Genomic DNA, 20,645 nt, shown 5'->3' on the forward strand with positions numbered 1-20,645 from the left:
GTATTAGTATTAATTAGTATTAAGTCGTGGACCAGAGGCCTTGAGATCCTGCATGCCTCCACCCATCCATATATTTTTCCATAAACATGGCATTCCTTTGGTGTTGGATATGTAAAATAACATAGATTGTCTTCAGTCTGGAGTCAAATAAGTCGATTTATCCATTGTAGGTCAGGCTTGGGTCTAAATCGATTCACCCTCATTAAGGTTGATCAGTACGCAGCTATGGTATTGATAATGGTTGTTTCACCTGCACTGGTTAACTGACAAATTACAAAAACGTGTTCAGTAAAGGTCAGTAAACATCTGGTTTGTTTTGAGTGGTTTGACATTCATGGTAAAATAAATTAGATTTACCATCACAGGACAAATGAAATTGTGTATCATTAAATTAGGATTTTATTTTTTCAGCATAGCCATCGAATTATGTAAATCAGGCTTATGGTCAGAACAATAAATCATTATTTTGCTGTCGCCTGAATTGCTTATAAAATCTCTTTAGTGAGCTTGCAGTCTCCCTCAGAAGAACTCAAAGTGAAGCAGAGACGTGTGTCCTCTCTAGGGTTTACCCTGCCCTGATGCAGATTTAGCATGAATGAACAAAACACAAAACACACACACACACACACAACAATATCTGAGCAGAAAGATTCTGATATCTTAAAGCCAACGAAACTGTGCCAAAAATGAACATTTTATTCATGCATGAAAAAGAAAAAGAAACACAGGGGGAAAAAAAACCTGTAGACTCTCTGAATCATTGGAGTGAGACTATTCTGTCAATCTGGCGAGGATCAAAAGAACCGCACAACTGATTTTTTGCTCTCTGCACGTCTTTTCTCTAAAGCAAGGGTGATTTCTTACACCATATTCCGGAAAAGTGCTGCTATGCTGCAGTGTTTAGCTCCAACCTTGACCTAACAAACCTGTCAGTAATATTCAACTGAGCAGCTGATCTAGGTTGCATCCTAATTCTCATACTTCGATCACTCGCAAGTAATATTTACTTTGCTAATGTTATCTCACACTTTTATTCTGGTTCAGGACCGAGCAGACCTGTTGTAAGACCCATGACAGCTGCTCCTGTGTCACCCACAGAGACATGTGACCTCCACCCAGTGCCACTCGGTGCTGCTGGATTAGGTATCCTTTATGAAAGGAGGAGGAGCTACAGTATAGAAAGCATGTTAATGCAAACTAATGCCTTTGAGAGAAAGAACACATTCAATGGGATAGGGCTCATATTACATGGTGTTCACATGCCACTTGATGTTACAGTTTAAACAGCCACATACTGTACTATAGAGGGCTAAACACTTCTTACGAACCTTGCCAAGTTTAGTGTTACAAAACTCATGCAAATAAGAGCATCCACAATTTTTTGTGGGAAAAGTTTTTTTCAAAGCAGTAATAAAATAATACTTTAATATCTCTATGTAAAACGTAATATATTATTAATTTCAAATGCATGATGTAATTACAGGTGTTTTGGACGTATGTTGCTAAAGCTGTTCATAATTGAAAACCGAAATGTCAGAACCAATGAACCAAAAAAAAAAATTTCTGCATGACTTGATGGGAACATTCAGTCTCTGTGTTGCATTTAAGCCATGCATTCAATGGAAGGTATGAGGGCTATGTTTTTGCAAATGTTGTTTTTAAGACTTAAAGAGTGATCGCATCTCAATTCTGCACGTATTACTATGTCATAAGAAGCAATAACACTTCATAATAATGTTTGTTTATAAATCGCTCAAACACTTTTTGACCGTCATCTCAATAATACAGTAAGTGTCTCAACTTACCAAGCTTAAGCTATAAGAGCCTGGAACATTCAAGTCTTCATTTATTTTTACAAATGACTCAATAAGTTACTTCAGACATTTAATGAGACAAGTGGAAATGATATACAAAAACTTAAAGAAAACAGACTCCAGAAAAAAGGTACAAAAGCTGTCAGTGGGGAGGTATCTTTTTATAAAGTACACATTTGACCTTATTTACCCCTAAAGAGTGCATATTAATAACTTAAAGATAAATAAAAAATAAAAAAATTGGTAAAGACATTACTACTGACACAGTCTTTGTACCTTTTTTCCTCAGCGTACAAACATTATTATACCCATTCCTCTGAACATATATACCGCTTAATGGTGTCGATGTTATGAATGCAAAATGTAGATGTGTATATCTAAGAATTCTTACAGTCTAATACCAAAAACCAAAAACATATTAGCACAAGAGTTACAGTCTTAAAACCTGATGAAACAAGCATATGACAATGTGTTGGGTAATAAAGCACGGGTTTCGATCCACCTCCGCAGTCTATTTATGAGTCACTTGTGCTGTCAGCCCACTAACTCTATTCAAGCTGATAAAACAGCATCATGCTTTCAGTACTGTACATGTATACAGCTGTTTTGATTTTCACCCTGTCAATATCTTTGTAAGATGCTTACTATACATTTTTGTTGTTGTTTTTGTTTTTATTTCACTTGCTTTTTTTGGCATTCATGACACAGAACTGAAAATACAGCTCTTCAGCAAATTAAACTAAATGGGGGGACAAAGAAATGAAAAAAGCAGTTTGTACATAATTTGGTAAGCTATTAATACGTTCTGTGGTTTCAGTAAAGCTAAAAAATGAGAAAATTCTAACAAATACATACATATATAAATATGATAAAGCATATCTGTGTGTGTGTGTGTGTGTGTGTGTGTGTGTGTGTGTGTGTGTGTGTGTGTGTATTTCAGATTTTTTTTAATGCAGTTTCATGGATGGAACAAAAACTAAAACTCAGTTTTGGTACTTGTAGGATCATTTTGGATTTACATGTGACTAGAAGAGTGTCATATGAGGGTCATTACCTCTTTGGCACTCTTGATCTTCTCCAGGAAGGTGCGTAGCTCCTTGGTCTCTGCGTACAGGGCTCGACATACGGCCTGGTAGTGGTTGGGAGCATCTGATGGGCTGGGAAGGTGAGACGTGCACAGCTGGAGAGGAGAAAACGGTGATCACAGCATTACAGCCTAAATTTCTGTAAGCACAACCTTTTCGACCTAAAATATCCATTAACAAAAACAATCAATGATCACACAACTGCAGCTAATAGATGGGTGCGTAGGAGAAAAAGACCCAAAAAAAATAAAAAGCAAAAGAAAAACCTTTACCCTGCCAAACCTTGCAAAAGTATAAAAAATTATTTTTATTTATTGACAATGTTTCCGGCAAATTCAAACATACAAATGTGAGCTAAAATTACATCATGACAAATCACCAATGCCATGAATGATGAAGCATTTAATGTGATGTTATAACGTGTGTGCCTAATATATATATATATATATACATGTGAATTTTTTATATGAGGTAGTGGAGTTGATGTATCCATTGGGTGTTATTAGTAATTGATGGTGTCACCTTCACATTGATGATGTCATTTTAATGTGATTGAGCTCGCATTTATATATGTTTGGATATGCATGATGAAGGTCTTTTGTTTTGTTTTTTAACCTAAAATATAAAATATTGTTGACAATTTGATCTATCTTTATCCTTTAAGCACCCTCTGAGATTTTAAGTTAATATTTAGATTTTTTTATTTTATTAGAAATATTTAATGTTTAATTTTGATTGGTTTTACTGAAAAGAAACCTATTTATTTAAATTGTAGCTTTGATTTAAGTAACCTTTAAGTACCTTTTCCTCAATTCACAATCCCCAGTTTAGGAAACTCTGCACGAGGCTACTTTCTTGTTTGGGCAACCATCATATTATGCTATATTATTTTCCCTTAGATTGACAGCAAACTAAGAATTACAGAGGAAATTGAATGTTTGATTTGAATTCTTTCCCATTTGAATGTTCCTATAAATACACCTCACAGAAATGCTCTCAAACATTCCACTGCTTTGATCCGTTCATGAGCAAATTGGTTACAGTACGACTACAAATCCTTAGTAATTGTTCTGTTTGTCAACAAGTCTCTTTCCTAAAATAGTTGACTGTGTTTCAGAGGACAGAAGTGCATTTAAGGTCTCCAACGCTGTCTGATAAGTTAATCCTTGCATCTTTTCCACAGACTTAAAGAAAATCATCTTCCGAATCTGTCTAACGAGTTAGCACATTATGTTTTGGCACATAGCTGAGAGCCAAACCCAAAGCTAGCATGCCTGTCAGGTCAAAAACACAGGCCCATTTAAAGTTCTCAGAACAGAGTCTCAAGTATAATAGTTTGAGGATGACACGTCTTTTAAAATGCACAATTACACGGACCAAATACACCTCAAACCGGCTTAATGACATTTTTCCCCACACCTTCCCTTGAGCTCTGCCCTCTTCAGGAATGTCTTACACAGTGTTAGATTCACCGTCCCCATGACGCTTTTTGCGGAGGAATCACGCTTAACAAGAATACTGTCTATGGCAAGGGAAAGTGAATTCAACTTGGGGGAAAAAAAACCTGCTTGACCTGACTGGAGAGAGATAAGAAGCAAAAATAGACAAAAATGAAAAATCATTTAAGGAGGATGCACTAAAAGAAGTTAAAGAAACACTCCAGGAAGTACTCTTATTTTCCCATTCCAAACGAATGGGTTGAGATAACGAAAGAGGCATAAGCCTTAAAGGTAGTTCACTATCTTATGTTCTCGTTCATCTTTATTTTTGTCAATCTCTCTCTTTCTAAAAAGAGAATTTAAAAAGTTTCACCAGGTTCAGCTCGGAGAAATCTAATGTCACGGTTCATTTCTGCACTCAACCTCATCAGTAAATTCAGAGACTGAAAGGAAGGCATGAAAAGACAGACATTATCTAACAAGTCCTGAAATGGCCCTGCAAAATAGTGCAGAACATATTGTGAACCAAACTGACCATATGTTGCTCGTTTGTTTGTCATTTAACAGCTTCCATGGGTGTTTTCATGGTATTCCTTGTTACGATTAAAATTGATGTAATGTTAATGTTAATCTGTGTGGTCTCAGTCTGGTCATATTCTTTCTTTCCACAGTTTGTGAAGAGCTTCTCCATTAGCGTATTGACAGATATGAATGTAATGTAAAATAGCCGCCGCTGATAGGTGTCTGAAGGCCTTTAAGGAGTCTCAGGGTAATGCGTCACTGGAGTGGGCCTGAGGGAGCAGCATAATTAATACCAGCTGTATATATATATAATATATATATATATATATATATATAAATAATGTAAATGTTTTATCCTATACAATTTTTATTTTATATAAATAAATATATAATTTTGATTTAATCTGATAGGTTCATTAAGACACATTTATATTGACAAATTTGTTTTTAATTAAATTATTTTTAAAAATTACAGTTTATATACTTATATACAGCATTCGTAAACTGAATGCCATACATTTTATTATTCAAATTACTAAACACATTTATGGAATATAACATGAGGATGGTAAAAAGGATAAAATAAATAAAAACTGAATTTACTATATATTCACTCAAAAACCACAACTGACAGGGCTGTTGGCAGATTTAGTAGCTGGTCAAATTGGCAAACACCACTTCTGTTGATTGGACAGGCGCTCACAGTTGTCGGCCAATGCCAATAATGACAAAATAGCCAATAATTAGCCTAGTCAATGTAAAACGCTCTATCAATACTTACAGAAATGATGTCACGATAGCCACGGATGTTGGAGACTTCTGTGGGTTCTTCCTCTCCCTCATCCTCTTCCTCCGTTGCCTCATATCCCTCATCAGGACAGTCTGTTTCGGTGTATGCCATGTTGGTCATGAGGTCGATGAGCTGCTCCAGAGGAGGGCTGAGCTCTCTCTCCTCATGCTCCTTCAAGCCATAATCCAAAGCCTTGTAGATCATTATACCCAGAGACTCTATGATCTGTAACACACACATACAATCACATTCATTAAACAAGAATAAATAACCATAAAGTCATGACATCAGAAGCAACACGTGCTATGACCTAAACCTCTATTTTACAACCCATATCATGAGAACTGATAAAAGGCATCAGAGATTAGCTCAAAAGAAAGAGAGAGTCAACAACCTCTCGGATAAGCCTCATTACAGTCTTATGACTCTCAGAGGCCTGCATGCTTTAATGGAGGGGGAATTCAGATGTTCAGATGTGACAAACACTGGATATTTGGCTCAAACAAGGCTTGACAATAATGCTCAGTCAGGCTGGTTTTGCATTTAAACTATTTGTGATAAATGTTTTGTAAAACGTATATAAGAATTATATATTAATTGATTAATGTATTATTTATGCTAATGAAATATTATTTCCAATAAACTGTTTTATTATAAAAATAAAAATGAATCATTTTGACACTTATATAAAAATGTCGACAGTGTGTCGACGTATAGCGCTGTTGCACTATGGGTGTCTCAAGCTCGAATTCCGGTTCAAGGACCTTTTCCGAAATAAACGTAATCCACTTACGTTAATGACGACTACTATGTTCATTATTATATCCAACAACAGAACACCTCAATCGCTTAGGAGACATTCTTGTCTACATCTGCTCTGGCAGTGAAACAATGGTGGACTGATGACAGTCACTCAGGATGGGTATAAGGTAAGACACCAGTCCAGTCTGTGCTGAAACACTACTGTCAATCAAACTATCGTGGTAGGGGCCTGTTTTTGTGACGTCACACATACAGATATCTGAGATTGGCTCAATTTGAGAAGGGGGAAAATTTTGAGTAGAAAAAAAAAAATGGGTGGATTTTTATCATTACAGGGTGGTTGTATACACACTGCCTAGGCCTCTCACGATAACAAATTTTGCTGAACGATAAAATTGTCCAAGAAATTATCGCGATAAACGATAATATTGTCATTCTAAGACCAGTTTCAACTAATATAATGATAATGGCATAAAAACGCAGGTACACCTTTTCAAAGATCAATAAACTTTTATTTTATTTTATGGCAGTTTCAGAACAAGAAATAACAACATGTTGACTTTGTGTGGCTTAAAATGAATTAATTTTGTATGTTATGTGTATATGCCAGTTAGGGATACTCATATTGACCGTTTAACCGTTAACCGAAAGTAAACATTTTGACCGATGAAGGAGCTCAATGAAGGGACCGTTCACATAGCACGTCTTTTTTTGTGCTCAAGGTCGTTATTTCAAATGCTTAGCAATGACAGACGCCTTCAGGAGCGCAACTGCACGAGCGCTTTGGAAAGGAGTAAACGACACGCACGCGTGTGTGTGTGTGTGTGTTAACTGGGTGCGTTGACACACGCAACCACACGCCTACAGACATATTTAGCTGAGCAAGCTAAATGAAGCGAGCGAAATGAAGGCCAATTTCGACAGTAAGGGCAACAAATTTACTTGCAAAATATGTTATGTGGTATTAAAATGAAGTACAATAGTTGTGCAAGTACATAGCTGTATCGCTTGCGATGCAAACATCCTCAAGCAAATGAAAGGCGCTTCCCAAAGCTGGTCACTCTAGCGAGACGTTATCTCTTTATTATCTAACCCCACATCACACCATGACATGCTACATTATTTAAATAAAAATAGAAAAAAATTATTGCGGCCGAAAATATTATCGAGATCATTTTTTTTATTGTGCGATTAATTGATTTATCGACTATCGCAACAGCCCTAACACTGCCAACACACATTTCAGTTCAAACAACTTGTAAAAGTGCATGTAGCATCCTATGACCTCTTTAAATAACTGTGAATGTCGCTAAGAATGTCAGTAGTTATGAAGCGAACTCAGTTCAGCTATTAAAGTAGCTCTACAGAAGACAATAGCATCAATATTCTACTCAAGCCAGCTTAGTGTTGATTCAGTTTAGTTCAATAAGTGAAAAATTCATAAATTATAAAACATGCTTAATTCAGCTATAAACAGCTCTACAGAAGGCAATAGAGACATCAGCTTGAGTGTCGATGTTGCACTTGCAGCGTTTATCAATGTTTAATTATTCACATTACTATTTATTTATTTATTAACATTAAAAAATGTTGTGACACATTATAAGCTATGTAAACTTTCTATAAATAGCAGAAATGTTTAGTCTGAGCCTCAGGGCCAGTGAAAACAAGTATCTTTCAGTGCATCACATTTCCAGATAAACATGAACCCATGCAGTATCCCGAAATTACACACGGTGTGCCTGACTGTTTCTGTGAACAAAGATGCCCTCTGTTATCATGAGCCATCAAGGGGTTGATTGACTGGTGTTGTTTTGTACCAGTTCAATTCAATCATGTCAGAGTTAAGTTTAGGCAGCAGGAGCGGATGTACTCATGGAAATCATCCTGGGAATCATTGCAGCTTGTGCTCAGGAGACTGACATGACCCGACGGCCAACGAGTGATCAATTAAACTTAACTAATACAATTGAGCTGCGAGAACAGTTCATGCAGAGCAAATTACATTATGCAATTACTGAAAGAGTGGTAAAACCAACTATTTTTTTATGCAAAGGTATGGCAATCATCCCAAAAACAGCAAAAAGAAGGTCAGAACTAGATCAAATAAGGAGGAATACAGAGAATCTATGTACAGATTTGTCTTCAACCCTTTGTCAATAAACTACAACTAGACTCAAACATAGTACAGAGAATTAATTGTTTATAAAGGAGGTTATACGAAACGCCTTAATCAGTGACAAGATAAAATCCAGTTTAATTACGGTTATGCAAGCGACTGCTCAAACAGATGAGGCTTGCTACTGGACATTGTGTCTCTGAAACATTTAACCACTTCCACTGCTCCGATCTCTGTGTCAACACTGACACTTTTCAAGGTGTGGATCTGCAGTAGTTCATACCTGCTAATGACATGTTGTGTTCCAGACTTTAATCCTTGTTATGAGGAAAGCAAATATTATAAGTGTCCTGCTCTTATGTAATCTAATCCTTTGTGTAATACACTGCACTAGAGCTCAGCTACCAGCAAGTCTAGCTTGCGTGGGATTGTAAACATAGAAAGGGCCTTAAACAGTGTGTAGAAGGATTCATTCATTATTCATTCATTTTCGTTGTTTAATGACACCTAGATATTAGGAGTGGGCAGTATAAACAAAATCTCATGTCATATAAAATTACTCGTATCACCATAATGTTGGGATCTATCTACAGTTTATTACAATTCAAATCAGTTGTGGTTGCCAAAATGTTACTGTATAAAAAAAAAAAGAAATAGCTACATTTTAGGTTTTACAGTTTTAACTTAAATTTACTTTTAAATATAAATTTAATTCCATTAACTGATATAATGCTAATATACCAATCTATTGAAGTACTGAAATCTGTTTTGTAACTTTGTAGTGCACTGATAACCACCAAAACATGTGATGGTGAGAAAGTCACATGAGCTTTTAAATATGAACATATATAGAAGGTGCACAGTGCCATTCACACAAAAATGACCATGGTAAAACACATGGAACTGAAATAATGAAATTAATAAGCATCAATTTAACAACATTAGACGTAAAATACAACCCTCATGTACAAAACTAAGAAGAAAGTTATTTTCAACAAAAATGTAACGCACGTAATTATGGGAATGTCAATTTACAGTTATTTACTGTACATGTTCTTTTTCCACTTACAAAGACAGTAAAATTACATAAATTGTCAAATACAGTTGTTTACTTACCTATAACCATTTAACAGGTACTGTACCATTTTTACAGTATTTTGCCATTAAACTTTCATTTTTTTTACTTTGTGTGTGTATATATATATATTAGTGTTGTCAAGGTACCAAAATTTCAGTATTCAGTGCCGATACCAGTGAATATCCACGGTTCTCGGGTACCAATTTCGGTACCAAAGCAAAACACAAAAATATGCTAATTTAAAAAAATACTTTTTTAGCACTAAAAATAAAACCAATGCCATTCTTTATACTTATTTACAATTGTGTTTAAAGTTTTTCTACAAGTTATATAATTATGAAAAACAGTAAACAAGTTTCACCTAAATTTAATTTGTCTTTTAATTTATGAAATTTAAACACATTTTATTTTTGGTAAATAAAGGGGATTTGCTATTAAAATCAAAACATGGAAGAAATATTGTGATTTATTTCTTTAAAAAAATAAAGTTTTATAAATTTTTTCAACAGTAGTAGCAGTATCACATACATTTTACTAAATAATAGTAATATTTCTAGCACAATGCCTTTATGTAAAAATGAAGTTTTAGGCCTAATGAATACATATTTGTCATTTTAATTGAACTTAAGACTGGTGGTGATGCTTAAGATATTTTTGGTCATTGAGGGTTTCTGTAAAAAAAAATAGTAATAGATCATATTAATTATTATTAAAAGATAATACTACTACTAATTCTACTATCATACTATCATACTAATGTGTATACAATGCACGATGAATTGATGAGCTGATGGGTTCATGAATATTAATCACGTTGTCTGTGTTCGGTCAAACTGATTTGCTGAAATCAAAACAGGGACCGTACTAGATTAGGGCCAGCCAATGAAATTGCCATTTGCGCATTAGCTCCGCCCACTACCGGAGAAACCGGTATGTCTTCTGCTTGTTCTAAAATGAATATGAATAATTCTAAATGAACTCCATTATTTTGACAGGAGAAGACAACAAAGAATAGTTTACATATAGTGTGTCGATTCAGCGTGGTAAGACTCTCGCTCTCTCTCTCTTTGCATGTGTGAGAAACAGCGCTATCAGTAAAGCGACGGTGAGTCGTGAGCCTTCACAAAGAGTTTACAGAGCATCAATTACAGGTGCGCTGTGCGTCCATTGAGATGAACTGAAAAGTTCAGATCGCTTGATGGAGAGAGAACTCTGAAGCTCAGATGCTGAAATTAATGCAAGCGTCATGCGCTTCGGTCTATGTAGTAAACAAACCCGCAGGTCTCTGCCATTCATTAATTCACACAGGGACGCGCAGAACACGGATTCATATTTCAAACAACTTTTGCGGCTTAACATTTACAGATACTGGTCCATATGGAGATTTGATTTGATAAATTTATGCTAACTTTGACAAATTCCATGACTGTCCATATTAAAATGTAAGTTTTATTTTCATGACTGGATTTTGAGATTCCGTCCTCGTTTTCTGCTTCGCGGAAATCATAGCGCTGAACCGGGTTTGAACGGGACCTCGGTACTACCGGTACTTAAAGAAACCTGGTACCGTCACATTTAAATTTTTTTAGTACCGAAGTACCGGGTCTTTTGACAACAATAATATATATATATATATATATATATATAGCAACTAGTTGAAATAAAATATTTTTACCTCAAGTAATGTTTTTATGGATTTAGTTTTCTTAATTCTTCCATAGGGATTCAGAACCGGTTTTGTTCTTTGAAAAGAACTGGAACCGTGAGCAATTTCTAGGTTTCGGTTCCGAAAACGGTTCTGGTGCAACACGTGACCAAGTGCTGTGAGCAGCCTTGCGCCGGTGTTCTGAGTATTCGGCGTTTCCCGTAAAGGATGTCACGAACCGAATAACAGACACGCCTCCCTGCCTCTTTAATTACTGAGCACATTGATTCCAATGACACGCATCCACAGACTCGTTGCGCTGTCGCGTCTTTAATTGCCGAACACATTGTTTCCCACGACTGTATGTGTACTCGCGCCTTTGATAACTGTGCACATCGTTTTGTCTGACTGTACATCTAACGGCAGCGCTCTGCACCTAAATTACATTATATTAGTCCCATATTGTCATTAATATACATACTGGCTTCAACTTGGAGAACTAAATAAATAGACTGCTATTGTTATGCAAGTATGAGGGTTAGATTATTTAGTATACAGGTCATTTCAAGAGTGATAAACAAAGTGATAGAAAATATTTATTTTAATGCATTTTAAATGTTTAAAAATGTGGAAACCACATTTCTCCTGACTGCATTATTATTTGTAAAATATGGACTTTATGGACAGTGTGTATACATGTTTATAAGTTTAACCCTTTTTATTTCATTAATTAAGGGACATTAACAAGTGTCTCAGCCCTCAAGGGACTATTTGGCCAACAAGCTTATTCCTGCTTGAAAAGCAAAACGTTATTGATAGTGTAAAAAACATCAACTTTGAAACACATTCTGATTGATGGACTAGCATTACTCAACATTACTCACTACCTTCCAGCAACACTACAATTCAATGAAGGTAAAATAGTAAAAAAAAACATAATAATAGTTCATTTAAATGGAACCAGAAGTCGAACCAGAAAATTTCTAAAAATACCCCACCCTACTTATGAAGATCTGTACACTGTAATATATGTTGCATTTTGACAGTGCCAACCTTTAAATTAAGTTAACAGTAAGTAATTTACATTATTGAGCATTGAGTAGTTGAGTATTGTGCATTTGTCCTTACCACTATTTTTTAATAATTGTTTAATGATTTTAATGGAACCGGAATCAGAACCGGAACCATTAGGTGGAACCGTAACTGGAAACGGAACCGGAAAATTTCTAACGAGTCCCAACCCTATTCTTACATAGAGTAAACAAGCATGCAAAATTACATATACATATTATTTAATAATTATAATTCAATAATATTCATTCTGTGAATACTTAATAACAACTGGTATAGATCAATTAAAGAAATACTACAAAACCGATTTGCTTGGGACACTTCATTACTCCATGTTTCTGTGTTGCGCTCATGTGTAAATAACATATTCCTGCCTTTTGCTTCATAAATCTCTCAGTCTAAAAACTAAGTCACAAGCACAATCTTTCAATGATGTCCTTAGATTCCGGCTTTTCCAGGTGTGGTCAACATCAACAAAACATCAAACATCCACCTCGGTTACACATCTAGGAGAGGCAGAGCTTTTACATAACATGAGGAGGCCATGAAGAGGAAGTCGGGAGAACAAGAATGCTGTATGATGATACAGACGCAATGACAGTTCATCATCTGTTAAATAATAAAAAAAAAGTTGTTTAGCACACGTCAGTAACAAACAGCCCCAAAGCTAAATTTAATTGTTTGGTCTTTGTTGAGATGCCCATGCTAAAAATGCAACATAGTATTTATTTTATGTATTGTCTTATTTTATATTTATATTTGTTAAATTACAGAGGCAACCTGTTTTGGCAAATTTACTAAAGCAGAGGTACTTTTTCCTGCAGTATTGCATGCTTGAGGTACTTGTATACCCTTATGTTTGCATGCATGTAATTCAGAGGCAGTGGAGGGTGTGACTGTGAGAACAGAGAGCTCCTGCAGATTTCCTAAACCAGTGAAGGAACACAGGACTATTCTCTCTGCCGTTTCTCTCCAGGCTTGTGACTCAGAAGAAATGTGAGTGTGAGAAAGCACAGTGATGCCGGAGGAAAACTGCAGGAGAGACACACTAACACACACAGGACTAAATCCAGTCAGAAGCACATGACTTCAACTAGACGTGCATGATATCATTTGTGAGCTGATCAGCTCTAAATCATCATTGTCTATCTTCTGATAGCAGTGACCATTTGCTTTATTGGTCAAAATGTATATCAAACAGAAAACCAGGCCTCAAATCCACTTTCTCAAATCTCCCTGACACTAATGATGCTGTTGTCTTCCTCTCTTTCTGTTGCACACGATCCAAAACAATGAAGACAGAGGCCAGTCTTCGTTCAGCCCAGTTCACATGACATCACTGCAGTGAGGCACATCCCAAGTTTGTTTTCTCCATGCCTGATTTGAGGATGAACAACTTTTATAACCCTAACAATTAGTCTTGAATTGTTAGGCTTTTTGTGCATGTATAACTGGGACTATTTATTTTAAATACCTGACATACCATTAGATAGTTTTATGAAGTGCATCTGCCCAATAATTATAAATAGCTTTTTTTATATAATTTAAGTGAAAATGGTAAAAGTAAACGGTGACTTTCGCATATACATACAAATAATTGTATGTGCATTTTTTACACATTTCAAGAAAAACTTAATAAAAATAATAATAATAATAATGATAACTTAATAAATAAAATTATAAAATATATATAATATTAATATATATATAATATTATTATTATTTTACTTTATTTAGATTATTTTATTGTTATGATAATTATTATTAATATAAACAATTTGTTTCTTTTTTATAATAATAATAATACTAATAGCACTATCATAATTTACTATAATAAAAATATATAAATATGATTTATTAGCAAAAAATAATTATATATATATATATTAATATATAATATAATTCTATTATTAATTATAATTAATATTAACAAGTTTTGGTTCAATTTGTATATAATTATAATGATAAAATAATAATAATAGTTATAATTTACTATCATAAAATAATATATACACAATTTTATCTTGGCAAACAATAATAATAATAATCATTATTATTATTATTATTATTATTTGCCAAGATAAAATTATTATATTATAAAATTATTATTATATAGCTACAAATAATAGATTATTATAAAAAATGTAAAATAAATAAAAAGATCATAATAATCAGTATATCTTATTATGTTTTTTTCCTTCCGATATTTTATTATTTGTATATACCATTTAGTGAACCTATTGGAATAAATCAGTGATCCTGGCTCTTGGATTACAGAATTGATAGTCTATGATGAGCAATGGTTGTTTACACCATTAGCCAAACCCGCTAATGACAGCCTAATTCAGACAGTTATTTACATCCACACAGATTTTCAGTCTCACTTCAGAGAAGCTCTAGATAAATAGCAAACAACATCTTGACACTAACAAGAGCTGTCTGTATCAGACACACAGTCGGGTACGGCTCTGCTTCCTCTATTGAGTTAGCATGCCAGTGCCTCTACACAGATGTGAGCAGCAGTCAGCTGTCCGCTGAAGCATCGGCATACACACACACACAGACACACAAGCACATGAAGCATGAACGAATGTGTGCACAACCGCATACATAAGAGGCATGTAACCACTTAACAACGGGCCACAAACAAACAGCCTTCATATCAGCATATTCCCAAGACTTTTTTCTGAACATTAAACATTATTAAGAGGACATCAGCTGTGTCAAATCGTCCACAGCAGACCTGAAGCATAATCAATAGCACAGCCTGTACTGAGTGCAATCACATTATGCAAAAAGGAGGGAAGGTTTCCGGGTTATTTATTAATAGATGACGGATCCTGTTAAGATGGACCATCTAAAGAACAGTGCGGATGTGACAAGAAGAGACAGGCTCTTCAACGGAGTTCATTCACACCACTTATGTCTGTCAATTCACAAGGGATTATTGCACTAATCATCAGAGTGCACACTGGGAAGAAACTAACATCAAAACACAAGATGAGTTTCTTAGGAAGTCCAAAACCATTCATTAGTTGCAACCTCAGACTCATGATATTGATTAAGGAATTAAGCAGCAGGCAAACTTGATATCCTTAATATTTCTGATTGCTTGGCATTATTATTATAGATTATAAATATAGATCTATTGATACACATCAATTCTGAAAAGTTAAAAAAATTAATGTAGTTATAATACTTCATTACTCAATTTCTGCAGTATCAATACAAGTGCAGTTCATGATCTGGTGTTTTAGAGTTTCTCAGTTCACTGTGAATGTAAAACTATCTCTGCATGTGCTATGACTTTAAAATAACAAGCACCAGGTGCATTTCATTTTCACATCTGCATAATTTCCAACATTTTGTGGACAGGTTATTACAGCATTACACTAGATTTGCAATAGGCATTTGTAAACCTTTTATCAGAAACATCTGCCAGAATAAGACATGAATAAATTCAAGTATCGTAATTTGATTTCTGTAAACTAAAATATTAATAATATACTAATATATAATCTACTTTACATTGCAGTTGTATTATAGTAGTAATATTTTTCTTAGAATTATTATTAGTATATATATTTTACATTTAAAATAAAAATATTTCGCATGTGCACATTTGCAAATATTTATTTAGCATTAATGTATTTCTCACAGTTGAAAGAAAAAGGCAAAACACATGTAAACAAAATGTAAAAATAATAATGATAATAATAAACATTATAGAATTATAATATATACATGTATTATTATTATTATTATTATTATTATTATTATTATTATTGGCCCTTAATGTTGTGACAATTTTTCCCTGTTGTAGCGAAATGTTATTTTCAATGTATTGTAAGTTTCTGTTTCATGACAAATCCTACTTAAAGGGATAGTAAAAAAATAAAAATAATGTAATTTACTCACCCTAAGAATGAATAAATAAAATGAAATGAAATGCTATGGAAGTCAATGGCTACCAGTAACTGTTTGGCTACCACAGTTCTTCAGAATATCTTCTTTTGTGTTCAGCAGAAGAAAGAAATTCATACAGGTTTGGAACAAAATGATTTTTTGGTGAACTATCCGTTCAACATGGCAGTTGATCTCTTTTCCTTCCTTGAACTACAAAAAATAGAACACTCAGTCTGCAAGACAGAACATTCATAAAATTCCCAAAAGACTTTCCAAACCACTCAAAAGTGTTTCCATAGCAACATTCCATTAATAGTTGTTCATTCACCAGGTGGGTTTCCAGCACTACCAAGAATAAACTATACAAACACTGGTAAACCTCTGCTCATTTCATCTCACTCAAGATGATCCAAGCAAACATTCCCATCTGAACAGTTCAATCTGGGTTTGACTCTCTCTGTAAGATGAGACAGAGATCAGTGATTGTGGAGGGAAAGAGGACACTCATGTAAAACTGAGCTGACAGAGGGAACCAAAACATCCAGCCACTTCTTACACACACATAACACTGCAGCTCTATGACAAAGGAATACGAACACCCCTGGTTTGACCACCCACCTCAACTAGGCCTGTCGCGATAGTCGATAAATCAATTAATTACACGATAAAAAAAAATGAGCTTGATAATTTTTCCGGCCGCAATAATTTCTTCTTTCAATTTTTATTTAAATAATATAACATGTCACGATGTGGGGTTAGTCTGGAGCGCAGCCTGATGTCAGCCCGCGGCAGACACACCCTCCCCGATGGCACAGATGTCCCGGGAATAAAGAGAAAGTCTGGCTAGAGTGGCCAGCTTTGGGAAGCACCTTTCATTTGCTTGAGGATGTTTGCGTCGCAAGTGATATTGCATTGTATTTGCACTAGAGCCCGACCGATATATCGGCCGGCCGATATTATCGGCCGATATAAGCTAATTGCATTTAAATCAGCATCGGCATTTATAACGGCCAATGAAACATGAGAAACAGAGTCTCATGCTTCACTCATGTTATGAGTGTTGCATAGTGTACCCACCAGAGGGAGCTCTGCAGCTCCAGAGTTAACAACAGCGCCAGAAGTCCACTACAGAAGAAAGCGATCAACTGTTTTGACGGTGAGTCTGTCGTTCGTCATGTGAAATGATTGTAGATTTAGTTCATACCCTGTATATAAAAACTGTGTGGTAGTTCTAGCTAACGGTCCTATCATTATTACTTCTAAATATTCTGTAACATCACTTACAGCCGCTAATGCATTGCTATATTAGATTAGCCACAAAGCTAATACCATGTTTATCAGTGGAAGAGCGCAAACGTTAATAGGAGGTCAAACTATAACGTTAGCGTTTAACTTATTCTTATTCTATTGCGGTGTGTTTCCCACATAATGACCGCGTAATTGGGCCTTTCACACAGGACGCGGTATGCACGGCGCTTGCCGCTGGGCTCAGCGTTGCCCTTCAGATACAACGCGATTTGCGCTGCGCTATGGCATAGGCGGAGTTTTAAAAACGTTTAGCGGGAGCTCTTTCATAGTCTGTTCCTCCTCCTTTCGGTCAGCAGCAAACATGTATCTGTCCCGTTGTAAGAAGCGAGCGATAGCGCTAGTCCTGCTGATGAGAATTAAGAGAGAAGCAAGGAAGAAGAGGCTACCCTCAGGTCCAGAGAACAATTTGGTGAATTCAGGCTGGTTACGTTACTCTAACGCTAATAGCTTCCTTTTTAACAGGCCCCTTAAATGCTTGCTATTAACTTGTTTGAAGTTGGTTCTTCTCAAAATTGACAGCGGTGTGTTCATGACACTAACGTTAACCATTCAACTTCGAATTGATTCCGTAATCTTCTGGTAATAGTAGGCAAGACGATGTTTTGATTCAGACTGCACAAAGAGAAGAGCAGAAGATATACGGGTCTGTTGTGAATGTGTCTGTGAGAGCAAATATAGTGTAGTTACAGTAACTACAGTAGGTGCGTCAGAAATGATTAAACCAGAGGGGACATGTAAATAAATGTGAGCTGAACAAGCGCTTTTTTTTTTTTTTTTTACATATTGTTTCAAAGCAGCTTTACAGACATAACAGGAAAATGTTGAAATAATATTGTTAAATATAAGTAGGTAATACCTATTGCTTGACAAATAAAAAAAATATATATATTTCTCATTTTTGCCTATGTAGGAGATCCCAGTTTATTATTATTATAATTCTAATGATGACATGAGTAATGATACATGGTGATATTATTAATACACATGCTTATTCTTTCTCCGTCTCTCTTTCTGCCTACAGATGGCTGAAAAAGGTGAATGCTGTAGCAGCAAAGTGTGGGACTACTTCTGCAAATACTTTAACTTTAGTATTATAATTTATTTACAGTAAACACACAGACTGTTAAAACCAGCTTCAACTGGAAGAAAGTAAAAGTGTTAAATGTTTAAAACCAGACTTTTTTTTGATCATTAAAAAATATATACTTTTCATGTGCAATTGTTTAGTCATTGAGACTGTAATCTAAGGCTTTTTTTTTAACATAGTCCATTCTGGAAAATGGTTTATACAGCCCACATACATAGAACAGGCAGATATTTTGCTATTGAATGTTGTGTAAATGCAGTTTATAGGAAATGGGTCTAATATCCAGATTATTTTTAAAATCAAAATATCGGCTTATAAATCGGCTCTTTTCGAGTTAATATCGGCATCGGCCCCCAAAAATCCATATCGGTCGGGCTCTAATTTGCACTACTGCTTTATTTTAATACCGCGTATCATATTTTGCAAGTAACTTCGTTGCCCTTTCTCTCGAAACGGGCCTTCATTTTGCACGCTTCATTTGGCTTGCTCAGCTAAATATGTCTGTAGGCATGTGGTTGCGTGTGTCAACGTGCCCAGTGAGTTCACAAACACACACACACACACACACAAATCGTTTTCTCCTTCTTTTCAAAGCGCTCTGGCAGTTGCGCTCCAGAGGCGTCTGTCATTGCTAAGCATCCATCAGCTGCGATCTCCGTTACAACAAGGACATTTCAGTAATGGATTTCCACCACCGAAAAACCCTTGCTGTAACTCTGCAACAAGATACATTTTCGAAGAAAAGTAAAAAACTCTGCAGTGTTTCACCCCGAAGAAAGCTGATTGAGTTGGATCTTCTCACCTGAGCTGGTGCGCTTGCGTCATTCTGAAAAGCTGTTTTTAACTCATTGTGGTGCAGACGCGCCTGGAAAAAACGAGCGCTTTGCGAGCACGTCGCTTCCATTATGAGCGCGCACACCGCATTTGAAATAACGAACTTGAGCTCAAAAAAAAAGACGTGATATGTGAACGGCCCCTTCATTGGTCAAAATGTTTACTTTCAGTTAACGGTTAAACGGTCAATATGAGCATCCCTTACTGGCATATAAACATAATATAACATACAAAATTAACTAATTTTAAGCAACACGAAGTTAACATGTTGGTATTTCTGCTCTGAATCTGCCATAAAATAAGATAAAGGTTTATTGATCTTTGAAAAGGTGTACCTGCGTTATTATGCCATTATCATTATATTAGTTGAAACTGGTCTTAGAATGACGATATTATCGTTTATCGCGATAATTTCTTGGACAATTTATCGTCCAGCAAAATTTGTTATCGTGACAGGCCTAACCTCAACTACTTAAACTGACTTAGGAGTGATATTTCATCCAACTCAATATGTCTAAATTCGCATTATTATGCAGTTGTTTTCCTTTCTCCCGAGCTCTATCCATCTCTCACGCTACACAAAACTAAATACACAGGCTACTGTTCTCGGAGCGCTTCTCACATGACATCATTGCTCCAAGGCAAAGTTTCTCCACCATTTTCCCAGCATCATATAGAGATGAGCCACTGGAGAGGACCAGAACAATGCCATTATTCTCTATTTTACATAACCGCAACATGTTGAGTTTTTGAGGATAAAATCAGGGCTGATTTCTGACTATGCATGCGGAGCACATGCTTCAAGACCGCAGATGCCCAGAGGTCCCAACCACACCTTGATAAACGTACAGTACATAGTTACTTTACAATAACATGAAACTAGGTAGTGGGGGGGCTGCAGTTTTGTCCAAGGGTCCTGTGGTATTTTGTTCCAGCCCTGGACAAACTATATTGAAAAGGGTGAGATATTAACACTTACTGCCAACCAAATATGGGAACTTTGTAATGTAATGTTGATTTCTACCAGAATGGACATTCCTATTCATTAAACCTTGTTTTGACCATATACTGAGATAATTTTTTGTATCATTTCACTTGCAAAAAGAAAAATATAGCTGTTAACAAATATGACAATGCGATATTGTTGTGATTTGAATCATGCAAACCTGGCATTTTAAATAGTCT

General features: G+C 35.5%; 1 protein-coding gene across 6 annotated transcripts in view; it reads right to left on the reverse strand.

Moving 5' to 3' along the window:
* The window catches only part of LOC132145476 (protein spire homolog 1), a 46,316-nt gene that overhangs the window by 13,488 nt on the left and 12,183 nt on the right, over positions 1 to 20,645 (reverse strand). For all 6 annotated transcript variants that reach the window (XM_059556545.1, XM_059556548.1, XM_059556546.1 and 3 more), the window contains exons 3-4: positions 5,642 to 5,875; positions 2,869 to 2,994 (exon numbers count right to left, since the gene is read on the reverse strand). In XM_059556545.1, coding sequence (XP_059412528.1) covers positions 2,869 to 2,994; positions 5,642 to 5,875 — 360 coding nt within the window. The remainder of the gene's footprint in view (positions 1 to 2,868; positions 2,995 to 5,641; positions 5,876 to 20,645) is intronic.

Source organism: Carassius carassius, chromosome 8 (assembly GCF_963082965.1).
Source record: "Carassius carassius chromosome 8, fCarCar2.1, whole genome shotgun sequence".
NCBI classification, from domain to species: Eukaryota; Metazoa; Chordata; class Actinopteri; order Cypriniformes; family Cyprinidae; genus Carassius; species Carassius carassius.